Raw genomic sequence first — 19,005 nt, 5'->3', positions numbered from 1 at the left:
TTCTTTCTTGTTTTATAACAATAAAGAATTTAAATTTGAGATTTGAAAGTAAGAATAGAAGATTCTCATTTTCAATTACACTCCATATTGGGTTTGAGTTGTAGATATGAACAAAGCTTATATAACAAATACTTTAATCATTCAAAGTCTCAAATAATTTTTACATAGCATAAATATAAATTAACAGATTTCAATTGTAGATATGAACAAAGCTTAAATAACAAATACTTTAATCACTCAAAGTCTCAAATTTTTACATAGCATAAATATAAATTAACAGATTTCAACGTAAATATCAAATGTAAAACTAATAATATTACAATATCTCCAATCACCAAAACAACATGACGGTTGGGCCTTTGAAAAGATAACTTTCTTCCTACTTAATCGAGTAATACCCGATTGCTTGTCAAATCGTTCCTTCAAGTCCTTCACACTTTCATTAGGGCTACCTTCTTGTCTTGCTTCCCGTAACTCAAACTGCATCAGGAAAATCTCAAACCATCAAATGGTATATCTTTCGTCAATATCCTGTTTTTGACACCATATATTTGACCCCTTTCAATTTTTATTTTAGTTTCATCTCTATTCAGAACTTACAACTCAAAAACGTCAAGATTCTACAAAACATCCTACAATATATACAATTCAATGCCACAGAACATGATATGGATGGATTTTATAAATTTATATTATATATGTTAAATATTTTAATTGTTAAATGTCTGATATGTTTAAAGACGCATATCAATAAATTAATATTATAATTTATAACAGTAAAATTAATTATAATTAATAAGATGTTAGTCATTTGCTTGCACTACACAATCTTGGATGTTGTTGTAAACAAATTATTTATTAATATGAAAATTTGTGTTATTTAATTCAAAGCTCTAAAATCTTTTGATAAGAAAGATATAACTTTACTTTTTTGTTGTAGATAAAATTTGTAACTTTTTTTTTATAATCTTTAAATTATTTTAAGTAAAAATAAAATCATAAATTTCATTTTAAAATATTTTAAGGTCACAAAATTTTAAAGACGTAGGTTAAATATTTTACTAGCCATACCATTAAGGAAAAACAAATGGAGAACTTGCTAATAAATATAATAGTAGTTCAATTAATTTAAATTGGATATAGGACCAAAAAAGGAAAACAAAACAAAATAAAATTCTTATTAGTAAAATCTTGGTAGATGATAAGGACAAATTAGTAAACCAAATTATATTGTTTAGCTCTAATTGGAGAAACGCATGTGATTAAGCAGAAAGTAATTAGGAGACAAAATTGACTATATATCACAAGTGGTCCAAGTGACACCACTTGACAAATATTCAACTTGCTTGTTTGGGAATAAGTTATTTCGAAATAATTTATTTTGAAATTAGCTATTGATATTTTGAGATTATTATTTAATTTTAATAAATGAGATAAAAATAATATTATAATTCAGAATAATTAATTTTGGATAAGTTATCCTGTAATTTTTTATTCTAATCATACGTAAGGTAAACTCATACTAAAATTAATATTGGGATTAGTATTCCTTATACCTCGTTGATGGTTGTTCCCATTTACACGTATGTAAGTCCTAAACGGTAATATTTATTTGTATTTAATATTCATATCGAACCATAATAATTTATCATGATTAAGTAATTTATGAGGAGAAATTTTTTTAATTAACAATAGCTAAATAACGAAAATTCATGTACAAATACATATCATTTATATATTGGTTTGATGTATATATGGATCCTTTCAAACTAAAATAGTAAAAATTAGCTTATACTTTTAATTAAAATGAATTGAGTTAATAAATAACACATCAACCATCAATCCAAATAGTGGCGTACAACCACATGTACTTAAGGGGTGTGAGCAATCAAAATAATTTCTTTTTTTTTGTAAATTTATTTTTTATATTTTGATCGACACCCCTTAATGAAAATCTTAATTCCGCAATTAAATTTAAATTAATTAGATTAATTACATTTTTATAGACCAATTTTAACATCCACGTGCACATACGTAAACGGTAAACGCTGCATGCAAAATGGGTGTTACCATTCTAACCGACCCGACCCGACCCGTTAAAAATGCAAAAATTTGATTAGCAAAATTGTCACATTAATATAAAATCCTCACCTTAATCAATGTATAATTAGGTCATATTTATCTAAATTTTGGACGTTGAATGTTCGTTAAACAAGTTTTTAATTCATATATAGTTTGGTTAATTGATTGATTAATTACGTAGTTTGATTCGTTTTTTAATTTTTTTTTTTATTGTAATGGAAAATAACGTACAAGGAAGACTCATTGGTTGGGAAATTCATGGATTTCGTACTATGCAAGGTTAGTAGGTATTCGAACGTTGTCGTATTTTTAGTAATATAATTTTTATGGTTTTTTTTATGATAATGTGGTGTTTGGGCAGTTTGTACGCACCTCGATTAATTTTACATATTCCTGTTCACCTCACACATTAGCAATAAGTACGAAGAAATCACCTAGTATTTTATCTTTGTTGAATTTTGAATGTGAGACCGCATGGTTCTGAACCACTTCATTAACTAATAGGTCGCGCTCTTGGGTGCTTCTAGTAATTAATATGTTTTTTATGTTTTTAAGATGATGTGGTGTCCGGGGTAGCTTGGGCGTATCTCGATTAATTTTACATATTCCTGTCACCTCACACATTAGAAACAAGTACGAAGAAATCACCTAGTATTTTTATCTTTGTTGAATTTGAACGTGAGACCGCATGGTTCTAAACCACTTCATTGACTAATAGGTCGCCCCCTTGGGTACTTGTAGTAATATGATTTAGTTATGGTTAAAACTTACACGCACCCGGTGTATATACACTGAGTGCGCGTATGTTTTTACTGGTAGTTATTACATAGTTTTGTTTTCTCCAATATATGTATTAGTACCTGTTGCTAATACTTGTTTGGTGCATTGATATTTTGTTCTCTCTTTTTGTTTCTTACTTTCTTGTGTCGAAGGGGAGCCTTTGAGTAACTGGTAAAGTTGCTGCCATATGACCAGGAGGACACGGGGGTTCAAGCCTTTGAAACAACATTTAGCAGTAATGCTAGATAAGGCTGCGTAAAATACACCCTTGTGGCGGGGCCCTTCCTCGGACCCTGCACATAGTGGGCACTTTAGTGCACCGGACTACCTTTTTTACTTTCTTGCGTCGATTACATTAATTTTGAGCTAATGGTCTATCAGAAACAAAGTATCTACCCCACAAAAGTTAGACGTAAGGTCTAAGAACATCCTATCATCCTCTCCAGGCCGCAGTTGTGGGATTATACTGGGTATATATATTGTTGTTGTTGTGCTATAACAGTTCTGACGTCTCAATCTCAAACTAGTTGGACGCTTATATATTATCTGTATCTATTTCTGTTACGCTTGTTTCATTTCAGTAATTTATGACAATGTAGTATCTTTTTATATATGTAGAAACATTAAAGAAAAAAGAAAAACAATCTAGGAACTTATTAAAGCTGCATAGTAGTCGGGGATTCATATAGCAGACTCCAACTTGCTTTAAGATTGAAATGTAGTTGTCGTTATGATTAAAAATACCGATTTTATTTGGTTTGGTTTGGATATTTAGAAGATTAAGGCGTAGTTGTTGTTCATACTTTGTATATGTTATCTTAATTATGTACAAAAATGTGTACTTATTTGGTTTCTTTTTGTACTACAAATCTAATATTTTGATGAATGCTTACTCGAATGTTGTTACAACAGTAACAACTACTATGCCTCGATCCAAAACTAGCTGAAGTTGGCTGTATGAGTCCTCGGTATCAATGCAGCTGTGTTACGGTCTATATATCTCAGTCGAATACTAGATGATTTCACATTCGTTCCTGCTCTGACGGGCAAATTTTTGAATAAACCAGATGACTTTGTGTTGTTGAGTACTGTTCCCGATTCCAAACTAGTTGGGGGTCCGTTATATGGAATTTTTTGTATAATATTTTGCATAAGATGAGCTTAAATGGAGCAGCATGATCAGTGAGGTTCATATAGGCGAGTTCCGACTTGAGTTTGGGATTGAGACGTAGTTGTTGTTGTCATTCCAATACTCAATAATTTGTTTTCCAAGACAAATTAGGGGTTCTTTAAGACTAGAGGTTCTGCAAATATCACAACTATCCCGATATTTTACATACAAATCTCTCTTTAATTATACTGTACTTTCATGCATGTCACTAGTTTACCGCGAATGGTGGATGTACTTGTGACGGAGATTGCTGCCTGAGTTACTTGAATTTACGGCGTAACTGCTGATTAGATACAAAAGACTTCCCATAAAAAAACCAGGTAACCTTTATGCTAAGACTAATTCCTAGGAACAAGTTGATTGGAAGAGAAGGCTTTACTAATAATACCATAAATTTTGTTTGTCCTGAGCCGGGGGTGGTCTATCGGAAACAGCCTCTCTACTTCGTCTGAGGTAGTGGTATGGACTGCGTACACTGCGTACACTTTACCCTCCCTGGACCCCACTTTGTGGGAATACGTTGTGTATATTGTTGTTGTTGTAATCGGTGACATTTCTCAAGACTAGCTGTCTAGCAGCACGGAGAGAAAAGGGATGGGCAGAAAGATTATCTTTTTCTTCGGTATTTGGCCTTCTTTGTCTGATACCATTAAAATCCGTCCTTGATTGTGATAAAAGAAGACATTATGTTCAGTTCGCAGATAAAACGAGATTGAATTCATACTAGTTGCTTTTTTGGTATACCACAAAAGCGAGGAAAGCTCGAAATTTAAGAAGTGTTCTAATCGATTTGGGAGCAATGAAGAGCCCTTCTGCATGGACATGTGAACTCGTAATGTACTGCAACAAAAAATGCTATGCTGAAATCAGCACATGCATCGACTTTCTTTGTTTTGTTGCTTGCATTACAAATTTTCTTTTACTTAATATGTTGAAAGTCGGGGGTCTATCGGAAACAACCTCTCTACTTCGTCGGAGGTAGTGGTATGGACTGCGTACATTTTACCCTCCCCAGACCACACTAGACCACACTGTGGGAATACACTTGGTATGTTATTGTTGGTGTTGTTAATATGTTGAATTTATTAGCTAACGACTGTTGATATTCTCTTGTTCTTGCGTAGATTTGGATATTCCCAACATAATGGAGGAATCGAAGATGAGGTGGCTCCGACCAAACGAGATTCATGCAATACTTTGCAACCACAAGTATTTCAACATCAATGTCAAGCCTGTAAACTTGCCTATAAGTAACCTTATTCTAAGCATGAAGAGCTTCTTATGGTTTTGATTGTTTTCTCGAAATCCATTAATAGTATTAGAGGAAATCGAACTTGAATTCCTCATGAAAAAGAATTTTTTTCCCTTTTAGGACATGGAAAGTACCACGGCGTTCATCTAATATTCTCTGATTCTAACGCGTAGGTGGCGCAATTGTGTTGTTTGATCGTAAGATGCTCAGGAATTTCCGGAGAGATGGACATAACAGGAAGAAGAAAAAGGATGGGAAGACCGTAAAAGAAGCTCACGAACACTTAAAAGTGAGGTCTAACCGCCTTTAATATGGTGTTTTTCTAGTAGATAGATGCTTCTTATTTTGCATTTCTGCTATAAATTTCTACATCGCCTTCTCGTTATAACAGCTAATTTGAAAATATTTTCCCTAAGTAAAGGTTGTAGCTAGCATATAACATGTTTCAGCGTTAGTGTTTGTAGCAGAATATTTAACGAGGCAAATGACCATTCAAATCCTCTTGTCGTCAAATTTGGCATTGTGCTGAAGGTGATTAGTACATATGATGGGAGGAAATTATTGAGTGGCCGTAATGCTATCTGAAGTTTTCTTGATTGATGAGTAGTTTGCCTTCCAGATAGATGAAATTCAATTTGTTTCGTAGTGCAGGTTGGTAATGAAGAATGGATTCATGTATACTATGCACATGGAGAAGATTCCTCGACCTTTGTTCGGAGATGCTACTGGCTGCTCGACAAGTATGAATAACTCTAATAGTCGAAAAATTTTCCCACTTTCTTGTTATTCTTTGGTTAAAACTTAATAGCTCGCTGTGGAAGTTGCATAAAATAAGATGTATCCATGGAGTATGATCGATTTTTGTTGATTTCTCTGTTTGTATCAGGACTCTTGAACATGTAGTCCTTGTCCATTACCGTGAAACTATAGAGGTTTGTTTACGATTCTGTTTCTCCTCCTCTCTTTTTTTGGGTCAAGCGTATTACTTAGTGTGAAAAAAACAAATAGTTGCGGCTGTTATGTTTGTTTTCATGCAAAGGAAATTTGTATTTGCTTTTTCCTTATCGTTTCTCTATGATATTCACCAAGAACACAGTAGCAATTGTTCGATGGTTCTCCAGTTACATGACAACTGAGTTGTTTTATGTTGAATGGAGCTTGCATCAAATTAGAATGACGTAACGAGAAAACAGGTTTCAAGTGTACGAAAAAACATTAGACCTTATCGCTAGAAAATTGTCCGTATTTTCTACATTTAATGAGGCTTATTTATAGCCGTTTTTCCAAGTGTATGCAGCTACTGCTGCCATGTGTGTTTTCCGTGGAATTTGTTTGATTTGCAAATCAGTTACTTACTTACAAGGAACGTTGAGAAACTATTTGTTATGCCGCCTAGAGGTTACTGGTTTACGTGGTCACTGTGGTAGCGCCTGCTAATTTGGTCTTGGTTAGTAAACAGCATGAGGTTTACTAAATTTGATCAGGTGCATCTACGGTAGTTATTTCCAAGTGCTCGTAGGGTACTTCCAAATCACTTTAAAGCGTAACCATATATGCCTAGGTTCTCATTTCTAGTTTTTATGTGGATCACAAACAATGTGTTAATTCAGTTATCGACTATGTTCACTGTACAATCACAGGGTTTCTCCAACAACAAAGCTGCCCCCGTTAGTTCTGGTTCCGCGTTGTCTGGTCCTGCCGATATGTCTGCTTCTTGGGATTTATCAGGACAACCTGATTCAGCAGTTGATCAGCAATATTCCGTTAGCCAACATGCACATTTAGGTACTGTCGATTTGCTTTGTAGAAATGATATCTTTTTGCATTTATGTTAATGAGTGTCGATATCCTGAACTGAACCTTCTATTGATGATCTCGGAATATGCTTAAAACCTCTTTTCTCATTCAAAATCGGCTGGATTAAAGTCCCGTCTTCTACTGATTGACAGAACCTAACAGCGATATGACCGTCCAAAATCATGAACAGCGGCTACTCGAGATTAACACACTTGAATGGGATGATCTTTTGGCACCTGGTGATTCTAACATGATAATTTCTACTCAACAAGGTATATGCATGATGCTATTATTATTAGTACGCGTACGTGTATCTTATAGACTAGTTTATTATTTACATTCGTAAAGCAGTTATTTATTGAGTATTTACCTAAATTTTGCAGCAGGAGGTAGAACTGTTTCTGTGCAGCACACGTCGTATGAGCAACATAATCTATGTGAATTAAATGGTTACAGACTCAACGTAAGTACATAAATATATGCGCAGCTTGGTTCATTGATGTAATTCTCCTCCAACTCACATTTTTCTCTTGCACCAACATGCACGAACAGTACTTCCGGCTTATCATTATTATCAAAACCAGTAGAAATCCAGTTTTACTGACGTTTAAAATTAACTATGTACTATAAGAAGCTAGAGTGATTCCCACGACGCAGGAGTGTGGTGACTTGGAACGAGAGACACCTATGTGTGCTGAATGCTGCTCGGTAATATCTTTTTTTCCGTTTATTTTAGTTGGATACTAATATTGATTTCTTGTAGGGTGTATCTTCTTCTCTCGAGAGAATGTCTACAGTTAACAACGGAAATGAGATCACCTTCCAGACAGCGGATGGTCAAATGACTTCAAGTTTTCAGGAGAATGAGTCTGGAGTAATGACAGTAAGCACAGGCGACTCCTCCGATAGTCAGAACAAGGATACACTTAACTCAGGATAGCTTCGGAAGGTGGATGAGCTACCTCATCACTGATCCTCCGGGATCCCCAGATGATCCAACTCCCGAATCTTCTGCATCAACAGGTCAATCGTATGCAAGGGAGCAGAATTTCAACATAACAGAAATATCGCCTGCGTGGGCTCTTTCAACTGATGAAACAAAGGTCCTTTCTTCACACACATGCTATCTTGATTCAATAGTTCTCTTTGCAAGAAGAAAAATGTTGTCTGTCATGATATTGGCTTTAAGTAAACTCGATAAAACACAAGCGATAATATCAGAATAAAGGAAGTTTTATTACTCGTCATGTATTTGTGTTCAATGTCATTTTGCTTTAATAGAAAATAAGTGTTTTGTTATAACTGATCTGAACTGACCTGGCATAACATAACATTTTAGGTTGAGAATTAAGATACGTTAGCGTTTCAGGGAAAAAAACATAGAGAAAAAGGTTAGCATACTGTGGCCATCGACCTGTTTTGTGAACGTGATGTGTTCAATTATCAAAGAGAGACATTTTCTTTACCTCTTTAAACTTTTACATATTATTCTTATAGCACGCGAAGTTCTTTGCCACGGTCAAGATAAAAATGTCTTTTGAGCTATGACCTAACAGTTATGACGCTGTCTCTATGATCGCAGATCTTTGTCATCAGGCATTTTCACGGAGGACACTCACATCTCGACAGTTCTAGCTTGTGTTGTGTGTGTGGCGATGCTTGTTTTCCGGCAGAAATTCTCCAACCTGTGGTATATCGTTGCGTAGTTTCTCCTCAAACCCCCGGACTGGTAAACATATATTTAAGTTTCGATGGTAATAAACCTATTAGTCAAATCATGAGCTTTGAGTTTCGAGCTCCTTCAGTACATCTTTCGACAGAACCCCCGGAGAATAAATCAAATTGGGATGAACTTGCGCTTCAAATGAGGCTTGCTCATCTGCTGTTCTCTACATCGAAGAGCCTTAATATTTTATCCAGCAAAATACATCAAGAGTTGCTGAAAGATGCGAAAACATTTGCTGGAAAATGTTCTCACATTATCGATAATTGGGCTTGTCTGATCAAATCAATTGAAGACAAGAAACTCTCTGTCGCATGTGCAAAAGATCGCTTGTTTGAGCTCTCTTTGCGAACCAGTTTACAGGAATGGCTTATGGAAAGAATTGTTGAAGGATGTAAAATCTCAGAACATGACGAGCGAGGTCAAGGAGTTATTCATTTGTGTGCTATCCTAGGTTACACTTGGGCTGTATATCCATTTTCCTGGTCCGGTTTGTCATTAGATTATCGAGACAAATATGGGCGGACAGCTCTCCATTGGGCTGCGTATTATGGAAGGTATCCGTAGTTACAGCTCCGGAATGTTGCAATTATCTATCGTTTGATTCTTTCTTTTCTTATAATGTAAACTCTTTAGAATAGTCGTTATACCTTTGGTTGTGTCGAAGTTGAACGACTGCTGTCCGACAACCAGTTTGACCTTCGTTCACGTCATTTCTCCGCTCCAAAATAATGAAAGTAGAACCAACACGGAGCGTATATTTTCAATTTTTGGTCGTTTCAAGTATAAGGCTGTTTATATTTTGTGTATTTGGACTGTCAGGGAAAAAATGGTTGCAACTCTTTTATCTGCGGGAGCAAAACCAAATCTGGTCACGGATCCCACGTCAGAAAACCTCGGTGGATGTACTGCTTCTGAACTTGCATCTAAAAACGGTCATGAGGGTTTGGGTGCTTATCTCGCGGAGAAGGCTATAGTCGCACAATTTAAGGATATGGCGTTAGCTGGAAACATCAGTGGTTCACTCCAAACGACTACTGAATCTATAAACCCCGGGAACTTCACAGAGGAAGAGCTAAATCTGAAAGATAGTTTAGCAGCTTATTGTACTGCTGCAGATTCAGCTGCACGTATCCAGGCTGCATTCAGGGAGCGTTCACTGAAAGCGCGGACAAAAGCAGTTGAGTCTTCGAATCAAGAGATGGAAGCACGTAATATAATTGCGGCTATGAAGATTCAGCATGCTTTCCGCAACTATGAGATGCAGAAACAGCTGGCAGCTGCTGCACGAATCCAGTATAGGTTCCGAACTTGGAAGATGAGGAAAGAGTTTCTTCACATGCGTCGTCAGGCCATCAAAATTCAAGTAACGCCCTCTTTACTCTGCGACTTACGCATAAAACTAACAGAATAACATGATCCATCGTTAACGGAACCTGCCTCTGGTTATGCAGGCTGTGTTCCGTGATTTCCAAGTCCGAAGGCATTACCGGGAGATAATTTGGTCTGTCGGAGTGCTTGAAAAGGCCTTATTTCGTTGGCATTTGAAGAAGAAAGGCTTTCGTGGGCTTCAACTCCCATCTAGTCAAGTAGTTAATCACAAACCAGATGATATGGAAGAGGATTTCTTCCAATCCAGTAGGAAACAAGCTGAAGAGCGTATCGAGAGATCTGTTGTGCGAGTTCAGGCCATGTTTCGTTCAAAGCAAACACAAGAACAATATTGGAGGATGAAGTTGGAACACAATAAGGCAACGGTAATTGCTATACTAGAAATAGACTCGGAGACAAATTTTAAAACTCCTTTACGCTTTACCTATATTTTTTTTTTATCACAGCTGATATATGAAGGGACTCTCAATCCTGATACCGAGATGGAGTAAGAGGGCGACGCATGACATTTCATATTTTTGGCTGCTACGACACTGCGCATGAAAAACAAGATTTGGTGCCAATTTATACATCAAGTCAATGCGTAACATCAACAGATACTGTAAATTTCTAGACGCAGGTAGTCTTCGTTGGTTCTTTAACGGTATAGGCTTGAAGTAGAAGCTGTTTTTCAAGAAGCAAATAGGCGCTTCTGCAGAAAGACGACTAGATACACTAACTTGGGCATGGTAAGGTTCCTTCATTCAAGTTGCGATGGAGTGTGAGATAGTAGACGTATGAATCTTCATCGCAAGTTCTGAGCGTATTTGATCACCCGCGTATGAATCTTCATCGCGAGTTCTGAGCGTATTACATACTGAGAGAAACATTAGATTGTGAAACTAAGTTGTATTGTTTGTCAATTTTAGTGAGTTTAGACCATCTCTTGCAAAAAGTGAAGGGGTATTCACTTGATTGTGAAATGTTCTTTTCCTTATGAAAAGTGTTTGAGAAAACCATTTGATTTTTTTTTATACAGTTATCTGTCCTGAGCCAGGGGTCTATCGGAAACTGCCTCTCTACTTCATATGAGGTAGTGGTATGAATTGCATATATTTTTCCCTCCCCCAAACCCACTTCGTGGGAGTACATGGTTATGTTGTTGTTATACTATGTAGAGCGCACAAGCACTTTTTATGTCAGCTCAGTTCTCTTATCCATCGATCAAATGCACTAGGCCTCATTTCATGGACCAAATTGACATCGATGAGTAAAATCTCTTTGTGCTTCAGGACTCCGCGGTAATACCAAAGAATGTATACCCTTTCGCAATATTCTTTCTCGTATCAGTAGATAGAGTAGATTTCGTATTCTTGGTCAATATAATTTCTATGGGAGTGCCCGAGCGCTTTTATGTCAGCTCAATTCTCATATCCATCGATCCAATGCAATAGGTCTCATTTCATCGACCAAATTGAAATCACTGAGTAAAATCTCTTTGTGCTTCACGACTCCACAGTAACACGAAAGAATGTATACAGTATACCCCTTTCGCAACAATCTTTCTCGTATCAGTAGATAGAGTAGATTTCGTATTCTTGGCCAATATTCTTTCTATTATGTAGAGCGCCCAAGCGCTTTTTATGTCTAACTCAATTCTCTTATCCATCGATCCAATGCACTAGGGCCTCATTTCATGGACCCAATTGACATCGATGAGTAAAATCTCTTTGTGCGTCAGGAATCCACAGTGACAGCAAAGAATGTATACGGTATACCCCTTTCGGAACAATCTTCTCTTTCTATTTAGTTACCATCGACAGAGGCGGATGTAGGCTGATGTTATCAGATTTATCTGACCCTAGTACTTCCGAAGACAAATTTATGTATCAAAATCCATAAAATTATAACAAACAGTAGGTGTGAACCCTAATTTGAAAATATAATGAGCTCAAATGCTAAGAACGATAAAGATTAAATTCATAAAACTTAAATTCTAGACGTGCCTCTGACCGCCAAGGCACCGACCCAAGCCCATGCAATACAAGAAATATAAATTAGGACACCAACAAATCACCATCACCAACAACAACATACCCAGTATATTCCCACACATCAAATATGCCGAAGAGAACAACTATAAATCTATATTCCCATACCACGTTTGAAGTTGGTTAGGAAGCAGTTAAATTTTAAGGGGTCGTTTGGTAGCTGGATAAGAGAAATATTATTCACGTATAAGATATTGTCTAAGTAATACCATACTTGGTAGTTGGTTAAGATCATGTCTCATAACTAATATATGTATAAGCCACTAGGAAATTTATGTATAATTTATGCGAGGAAAAAAGATGGAATAACTAATACATGAATAACTAAAACCTGCATAAAATTGTACGCAACTTTCCTCATAACTAATTCAAGTATTACTAAAGCCTTAATAAATCTAACCAGCTATAAATATTTTGTTTAGTTTTTAAATGGTTGTGTGTTGTTCACATAGATATGTTATATTTAAAAAATATTTATCGTCTATGACAATAGATTTTTTTCAGATATAAATTACGGCACATCGATATTGCATGCATAGCTCACTTTTAATACACATTGCAAATTTCTTACCTAACAAGCATAATACCTTTTAAAACACTTCTAATACAGCTATACTGCATTCATAATTCACGTTTAATACATAATGCAGTTGTTACAAATAATGATAAATAAAAAGTATTGTTATAGTGGTAAATATATTTTAATATAGGATTGGGCAAACAACATAAATTGCGATAGTCTAGAGCTTAATTACAACAAACTCAACATTTTGCATAATTACTGAAAATCTCGATTCTGGGTCTGTTGAGATACATAATTAGCTCTTAATACATTCAACAAAGATACATTTTTCCTTTGTAAAGATACATAATTAGCTAGCGATATATTTGTTCTGATTTTTAATATGTCGAGATACATAATACATCCAACAAAGATATATTTTTTCCTTTGTAAAGATACATAGTTAGTTTTTGATATATTTTTTCAGATTTTGGGTCTGTCGAGATGCATAATTAGCTCCCTATACATTTGACGAAGATACATAATTAGTTTTCGATATATTTTTTTCGATTTTGGGTCTGTCGAGATGTATAATTAGCTCTCCAATACATTCAACGAAGTTACATACTTAGTTGCAATTTTTTTAATTATTTTATAAGGATAAAAATTTACGTAAATACGGTAAGTTAAGGTGTATATTTATGTTATTTTTCCAAGAGGGAGAAAAAAATGACTGGACTCTACCATTTAAGCCCAAAGGCCCAAATTACATTTACATACCAATCTAAGCCCAAATCACATTACCACCAAATCTCAAGGCTATTTTCGTCATTTCACAATATCTAGGGTTTCAAATACAAATTCCCATAAGTACCCAAATCTCTTCCTCTCTGGTAAGAATCCCTAATCGCCTGCAACAGGTACCCCTACCCCGCACGCCCCACCCCCACTCCCCCCACTCCCCCACCCTAGTTGAGCTGAATTTTTCATTGAAATTTTTGCTAATTTTTGTATATATTTTTTGTTTGTGTGTGTTATGCAGTTGATTGTGAAGAAATGGCAAAGTCGAAGAATCACACAGCTCATAATCAGTCGTATAAGGCACACAGAAATGGAATAAAGAAACCCAAAAGGCATAGACACAGTTCTACCAAAGGGGTATGTTAGAAAAAATCATCTTTGTTCCTATCTATGATAGTTTTATTTTTGGAAAAATAGCATAAGCATACACATTAACTTATCATATTTACATAAATCACTACCGTTACAAAGTAATTACAAAAATATCAACTAATTATGTATGTATCGGGAGCTAATTATGTATCTTGACAGACTTAAAATAGGAAAAAATGTATCAGGAGCTAATTATGTATCTTTATAAAGGAAAATGTATATTCGTTTGATGTATTATTGTTATGTACTTCGATAATCAAAGAGAATTTGAAATCGCGAAAGGGGAATTTTTATTGGTAATCCAAATTCAATACAAACTAGCTATTACAATTGATAAATTGAATTGGATACTATGAGAGATAAGTCGCCATGGAAGCTCCAATCGTCACCTTCAATGGCAATTAGGGATAGAATTAGCCGAGAGGAGGAAGAAGTAGTTAGGAAGAAGAGAGAGAAATGAGAGAGTGAGAGGAAAAGATCGTTGGGATTTTACCAAAATAATTCGTTCCCTCTTCCACAATAGTTCACTGTGTTTATATTGAAGCGGACTGTCCGTGCCTCTCACGTGACCCTAATGTATGTCTCTCACGCGACCATTAATACAGGTCATGACAATTATGTATCTCGACACTCTATAGATTCAAAATCGGAAAAAATGTATTGGGAGCAAATTATGTATCTTTACTAATGAAAAAATGTATCTTCGTTGGATGTATCGAGAGCTAATTATGTACTTCGACAGACTCAAAATTGGGATTTTCATTGAATGTGCAAGCTGTAATTAAGCTCCAAACTGTTGGGATTATGTTGTGTGCTCTTTATTTTTTATTAAAAAAAATATTTGGATATGTATATTTTAAGGTTATTAAATTAGGCCAATGTACAACATTTATATAGGGATGTTTACAAAAATTGCCGGTCGGATTCACTGTTTAGTTTTTCTAGCAGGATACATAGATTATACACATATTATACATGGATTATAGATACATCTTAAATTTATGCATTTGGGTGAGCATCTATTATTATTTCGATTATAGGTATACTGTTGTAGTTGCATTTCTTTTTAGTATGCTTTGACTTTTATCTATATTTTATTTTGACATTACTTCTTTACTCCTATTAATACTTTTTTTTTTCTTGAGTCAAGGGTCTTTTGGAAACAGCCTCTCTACTTCCCAAGGTAGAGGCAAGGTCTGCGTACACTCTACCTTTCCAAGACCCTACTTGTGGGATTGCACCGGGTATGTTGTTGTTGTCGCTGTTGGGTGAGCAGCTAATAGGGTTAATTCTTCAAAAATATATGTAGTTGGACTGAGTTCTCACTGCCACAGTGTAATAGTAGGTATAAAGATATCTCTATATGCTGATATAAATCCATGGATTTGCTTATGATAGAACAACAACAACAACATACCCATTATAATCCCAACGAGTGGAGTTTGGGGAAGGTAGAGTTTATGCAGACCTTACCCTACCTGTTTCCGATACGATAAAGATAAATACATTGTTCTACTTAAGTTTGTGATTTTTTTGTCTGTGGTAAAATACGGATGTAAGGTTTCTAAAGCAGGCGAATGTAGAACAAGTATATAATATGAGCAGTTTTCAAAAAATATATGTGGTTGTACTAAGCTCAATCACTGTAGTTGTAAAGATATTTGTATCTCCTGATATGAAATCACGGATTTGCTTATGATTGAAAAAACCATCTTTTCTCCTTAAATTATATATGTGGATGTAAGGTTATTACGTTGGCAAATGTAGACCCTTATATAATATAAACAGTTTTTGAAACAAATATGTAGTCAAACTAAATTCTGTCACTGCCGCAAGTAATAGTAGGTATAAAGATATTCGTATCTGTTGATATGAATTCACTGAGTTGCTTATGATAAAAAAGGCCATCTTTTCTCTTTCTTAGTTGATTCTTCTTTACACTTCTAGCTATTTGGACATATAGACGTAAGTTTATTAAATCAGGTGAAAGTAGATCACATAGGAGTATTAAATATGAGCAGTTTTGAAGCAATATATTTAGTTATACTAAGTTCTATCGCTGCCACAGAGTAATAGTAGGGGTAGTGATATTCTATATCCGCTGATATAAAATTATGGATTTGCTTATGATAAAAGTAACAAAGAAAAAGTTGATCTGTTGTTTACCAAAGTTCGGGATTTTTTATTTTTATGGTAAAATGCAGATGGATCCCAAGTTTTTGAGGAACCAGAGGTATGCTCGGAAGCACAACAAGAAGATCGTTGAATCTGCTGAAGAGTAAAAGAATTGTTATAGTGATGAGCTATTCATCGTGACGGACAATCTCTCGGTTTGTTGAGGCTTTGTTTGATGGTTTTGATATTTGTAGTGGATACTTGAGTTAGTATGGAACCTTGTTTTTGACTGGTAGTCTATTAATCTTTCTGTGAAGACAGTTTAAATTAATGCAGTCGCCCTTGCGTTTCTTAATGCTTTATTTAGCTATTCGGCCTTTGTTCAATCAGTATGTTGAAAATCTCTAGTTGATCGTAAAATACAAGTATTTCATTTGACTGAGAAGGGCTTGAAGAAAGTTGAATTGATTTGGAGGATTCACATAGAAGACTCCAACTGATATATTGAAACAGCCTCTCTACTTCATCGGAGGTAGTGGTATGGACTGCGTACATTTTACCCTCTCCAGACCCCACTTAGTGGGAGTACGTACACTGGGTATGTTGTTTTTGTCGTAGTCTTCTGTGAATGAGATGTCATCTGGTTTATAGATTTGCTTACCGGAGATGGCTGTTTCTGTGGCATATGTGCATTGTCTTCCTTAAGTCTTAAGTTGACTGATCCATTGGCTTAACTTCAATGATGCATGCTGAAGAAACTTTTCTCTGCGCTGAGGAGAAATGATGCATATAGATTCTATTTATGTGTGTTTAGGTATGGCTCTTTGGCAGAGCGCTACTGAGAATATCTCAGTATGCAAAGAATTAGCGCTCGTTGGAAGTTAAGATTGATCTACATCGGTATGGACTTCGATTTCCATTCTGTTACCATCAAGTGGAGCTTTATCTTAAAGCATTTTTCATTTGGAACCTATTACCTGACTAATCTGGATTCCGCAGCTTGAAAGCTTGAAATGTTGGCCTGTCGATTTTTGGCATGATAGTAAGTGCAGGCCAGTGGTACGAGAGTAAGATAATATAACGCGGTAAGTGTGGCAGTGCATTTTATGAATCTGTATTTACCATTACCATGGACATACTATTATTCACCAGTTTTAAAGTTGTACCGAAGCCTTCCAACAGGGAAAAACAAAAACATTATTAGATGTCATTTTGACAAGTTTAAAGTACATAGGCGAAAGGACTATATCATAGCTAATATAATGTTTTTGTACTTTTTGAGTATGACAATGAGAAATTGATGGTGGATGTGTCCAAGGGTTGAGGTTGATTTTTCCTAATTTGTTTCACTTGTGAATACAACAAACCCAGCGTATTCCCATGAGGTCTGAGGAGGGTAAGATGTGCGCAGTCCGTACCGCTAGAGGTTGTTTCTGATAGATCCCGGCTTAGGACAGAAAGACAGTAAGCATGAAATAACAGAAATAAGACACGGTCCATACCACTAGAGGTTGTTTCCAATAGATTTCGGTTTAGGACAGAAAGATAGTAAACATGAAATAAGATGAAATAACAGAAATAAGACACACATAAAGTAGTATTGTACACTATCTAACCAAAAGCGCACACTTCGCGCAAACCCTCTTTAACTAGAAGCTCCAAACTAAAATTTATTTCACTTGTGCACGTCATCTAAAAATTGAATTGTTAAAGAAGAAAATGAAGAGCTTTATAAGGTATATACACAGATTAAGTGGACTCGAACAACAGCATAGCCCAATGGACAAATCCATAAGGTCCAACATATATTATTAAGCCCAACTTGTATAGTCCAATATTTTTCTCACAGCCAAAAGGGTATTATAGTCATTTCACTTGTTATCCAATCTCCTTCTTTCTGTGTTTCAGAGGTCGGGTCGAGCATGAACAACTTCAGAAGAAAAACGAAGAGAGAAAATCCAAAAATCAAAATGAACATTAAAATTATTCATTTCACATATTAATAAGTCAAATTGCATAATCCAATGTTTCTTTTCTCACAATCAAAAGGGTATTATAGTCATTTCACCCATCATCCAACTTACTGCTTTACGTGTTTCAAAGGTCAAGTCGAGAATGAACAAGTTCAGAAGAAAAATGAAGAGAGAAGAAAGAGAAAATCCATAAATCAAAGTGAACATTAACAACATTCCAAGTCGAAAACTTCTAAAATAAGTGATCACATATAACATCTTAAATGGATCTCAACATTTTAAATGGATCTCACATTCCAAAGATGAAATCGAAGAACTTTATAGCACATTAAACACAAATCAAGCAACACTCACTTATCAACTCGATAACAGTATAGCCTAGTAGACAACAAATTCATAAGGTCCAACAAATTTTTAGGCCATGCTGCATAATCAAATGTTATTAAAGTCATTTCACCCATCACCCAATGCCCTGCTTTCTGCATTCCCAAAAGCCAGGTCGAGCACGAACAACTTTAGAAGTAAAATCTGAAGAGGGAGAATAAAAAAAACGATGCAAAGACAAAAACAAAGAACTTTCTAACGCATTAAACATAAATTAAGCAACACTCATTTATGAACTCGATAACATCGTAACCCAGCAGACAACAAATCTACAAGGTCCAACATATTATTAAGCCAAATTGCATAATTCGAAGTGTTTTTTCCTTACAGTCAAAAGGGTATTACAGTTATTTCATCATCATCCAATATATTGCTTTCTTATTCCAAAGGTCAAGTCGAGATGAACAACTTCAGAAGAAAAACAAAGAGAGAAGAAAGAGAAAAAGAATCCAAAAATCAAAGTGAACATCAACAGTATTCTAAGCTGAAAACTTCTATAAAAAAAAGGCGACGCACACAATACCACCTTAAATAAACCGTACATTCCAAAGACGAAAACGAACAACTTTATAACGCATTAAACACAAATTAAACAACACTCACTTCTAAACTTGATAACAGCTTAGCCCAG

General features: G+C 35.3%; 2 protein-coding genes across 3 annotated transcripts; both read left to right on the top strand.

Annotated features, from left to right (window-relative positions):
• Positions 1-2,171: 2,171 nt before the first annotated feature.
• LOC107849734 (calmodulin-binding transcription activator 6) lies at positions 2,172-11,190 on the top strand. The gene is given in 14 exon segments (XM_016694297.2): positions 2,172-2,361; positions 5,158-5,283; positions 5,459-5,574; positions 5,937-6,025; positions 6,172-6,217; positions 6,896-7,070; positions 7,235-7,354; positions 7,466-7,545; positions 7,846-8,009; positions 8,011-8,185; positions 8,665-9,362; positions 9,628-10,171; positions 10,260-10,562; positions 10,644-11,190. Coding segments are annotated over 14 exon segments (2,745 nt in total). The 5' UTR covers positions 2,172-2,297; the 3' UTR covers positions 10,689-11,190.
• A 2,352-nt stretch (positions 11,191-13,542) lies between these two features.
• On the top strand, positions 13,543-16,348 carry LOC107851550 (60S ribosomal protein L29-1). Of its 2 annotated transcripts, none has more exons than XM_047401339.1 (3): positions 13,543-13,622; positions 13,772-13,887; positions 16,107-16,348. In XM_047401339.1, exons 2-3 carry the CDS (start codon positions 13,786-13,788, stop codon positions 16,182-16,184), a joined length of 180 nt encoding a protein of 59 aa, XP_047257295.1. In that variant the 5' UTR covers positions 13,543-13,622; positions 13,772-13,785; the 3' UTR covers positions 16,185-16,348. The 2 variants fall into 2 exon arrangements, with proteins under 2 accessions (XP_047257295.1, XP_047257294.1); XM_047401338.1 differs by having other exon boundaries at positions 13,562-13,649.
• The last annotated feature ends 2,657 nt before the right edge of the window (positions 16,349-19,005 follow it).

This window comes from Capsicum annuum, chromosome 12 (genome assembly GCF_002878395.1).
Source record: "Capsicum annuum cultivar UCD-10X-F1 chromosome 12, UCD10Xv1.1, whole genome shotgun sequence".
Taxonomy (NCBI): Eukaryota; Viridiplantae; Streptophyta; class Magnoliopsida; order Solanales; family Solanaceae; genus Capsicum; species Capsicum annuum.
Note: the sequence above shows the minus strand (reverse complement) of the source record. Positions and strands in the feature narration are given on the sequence as shown.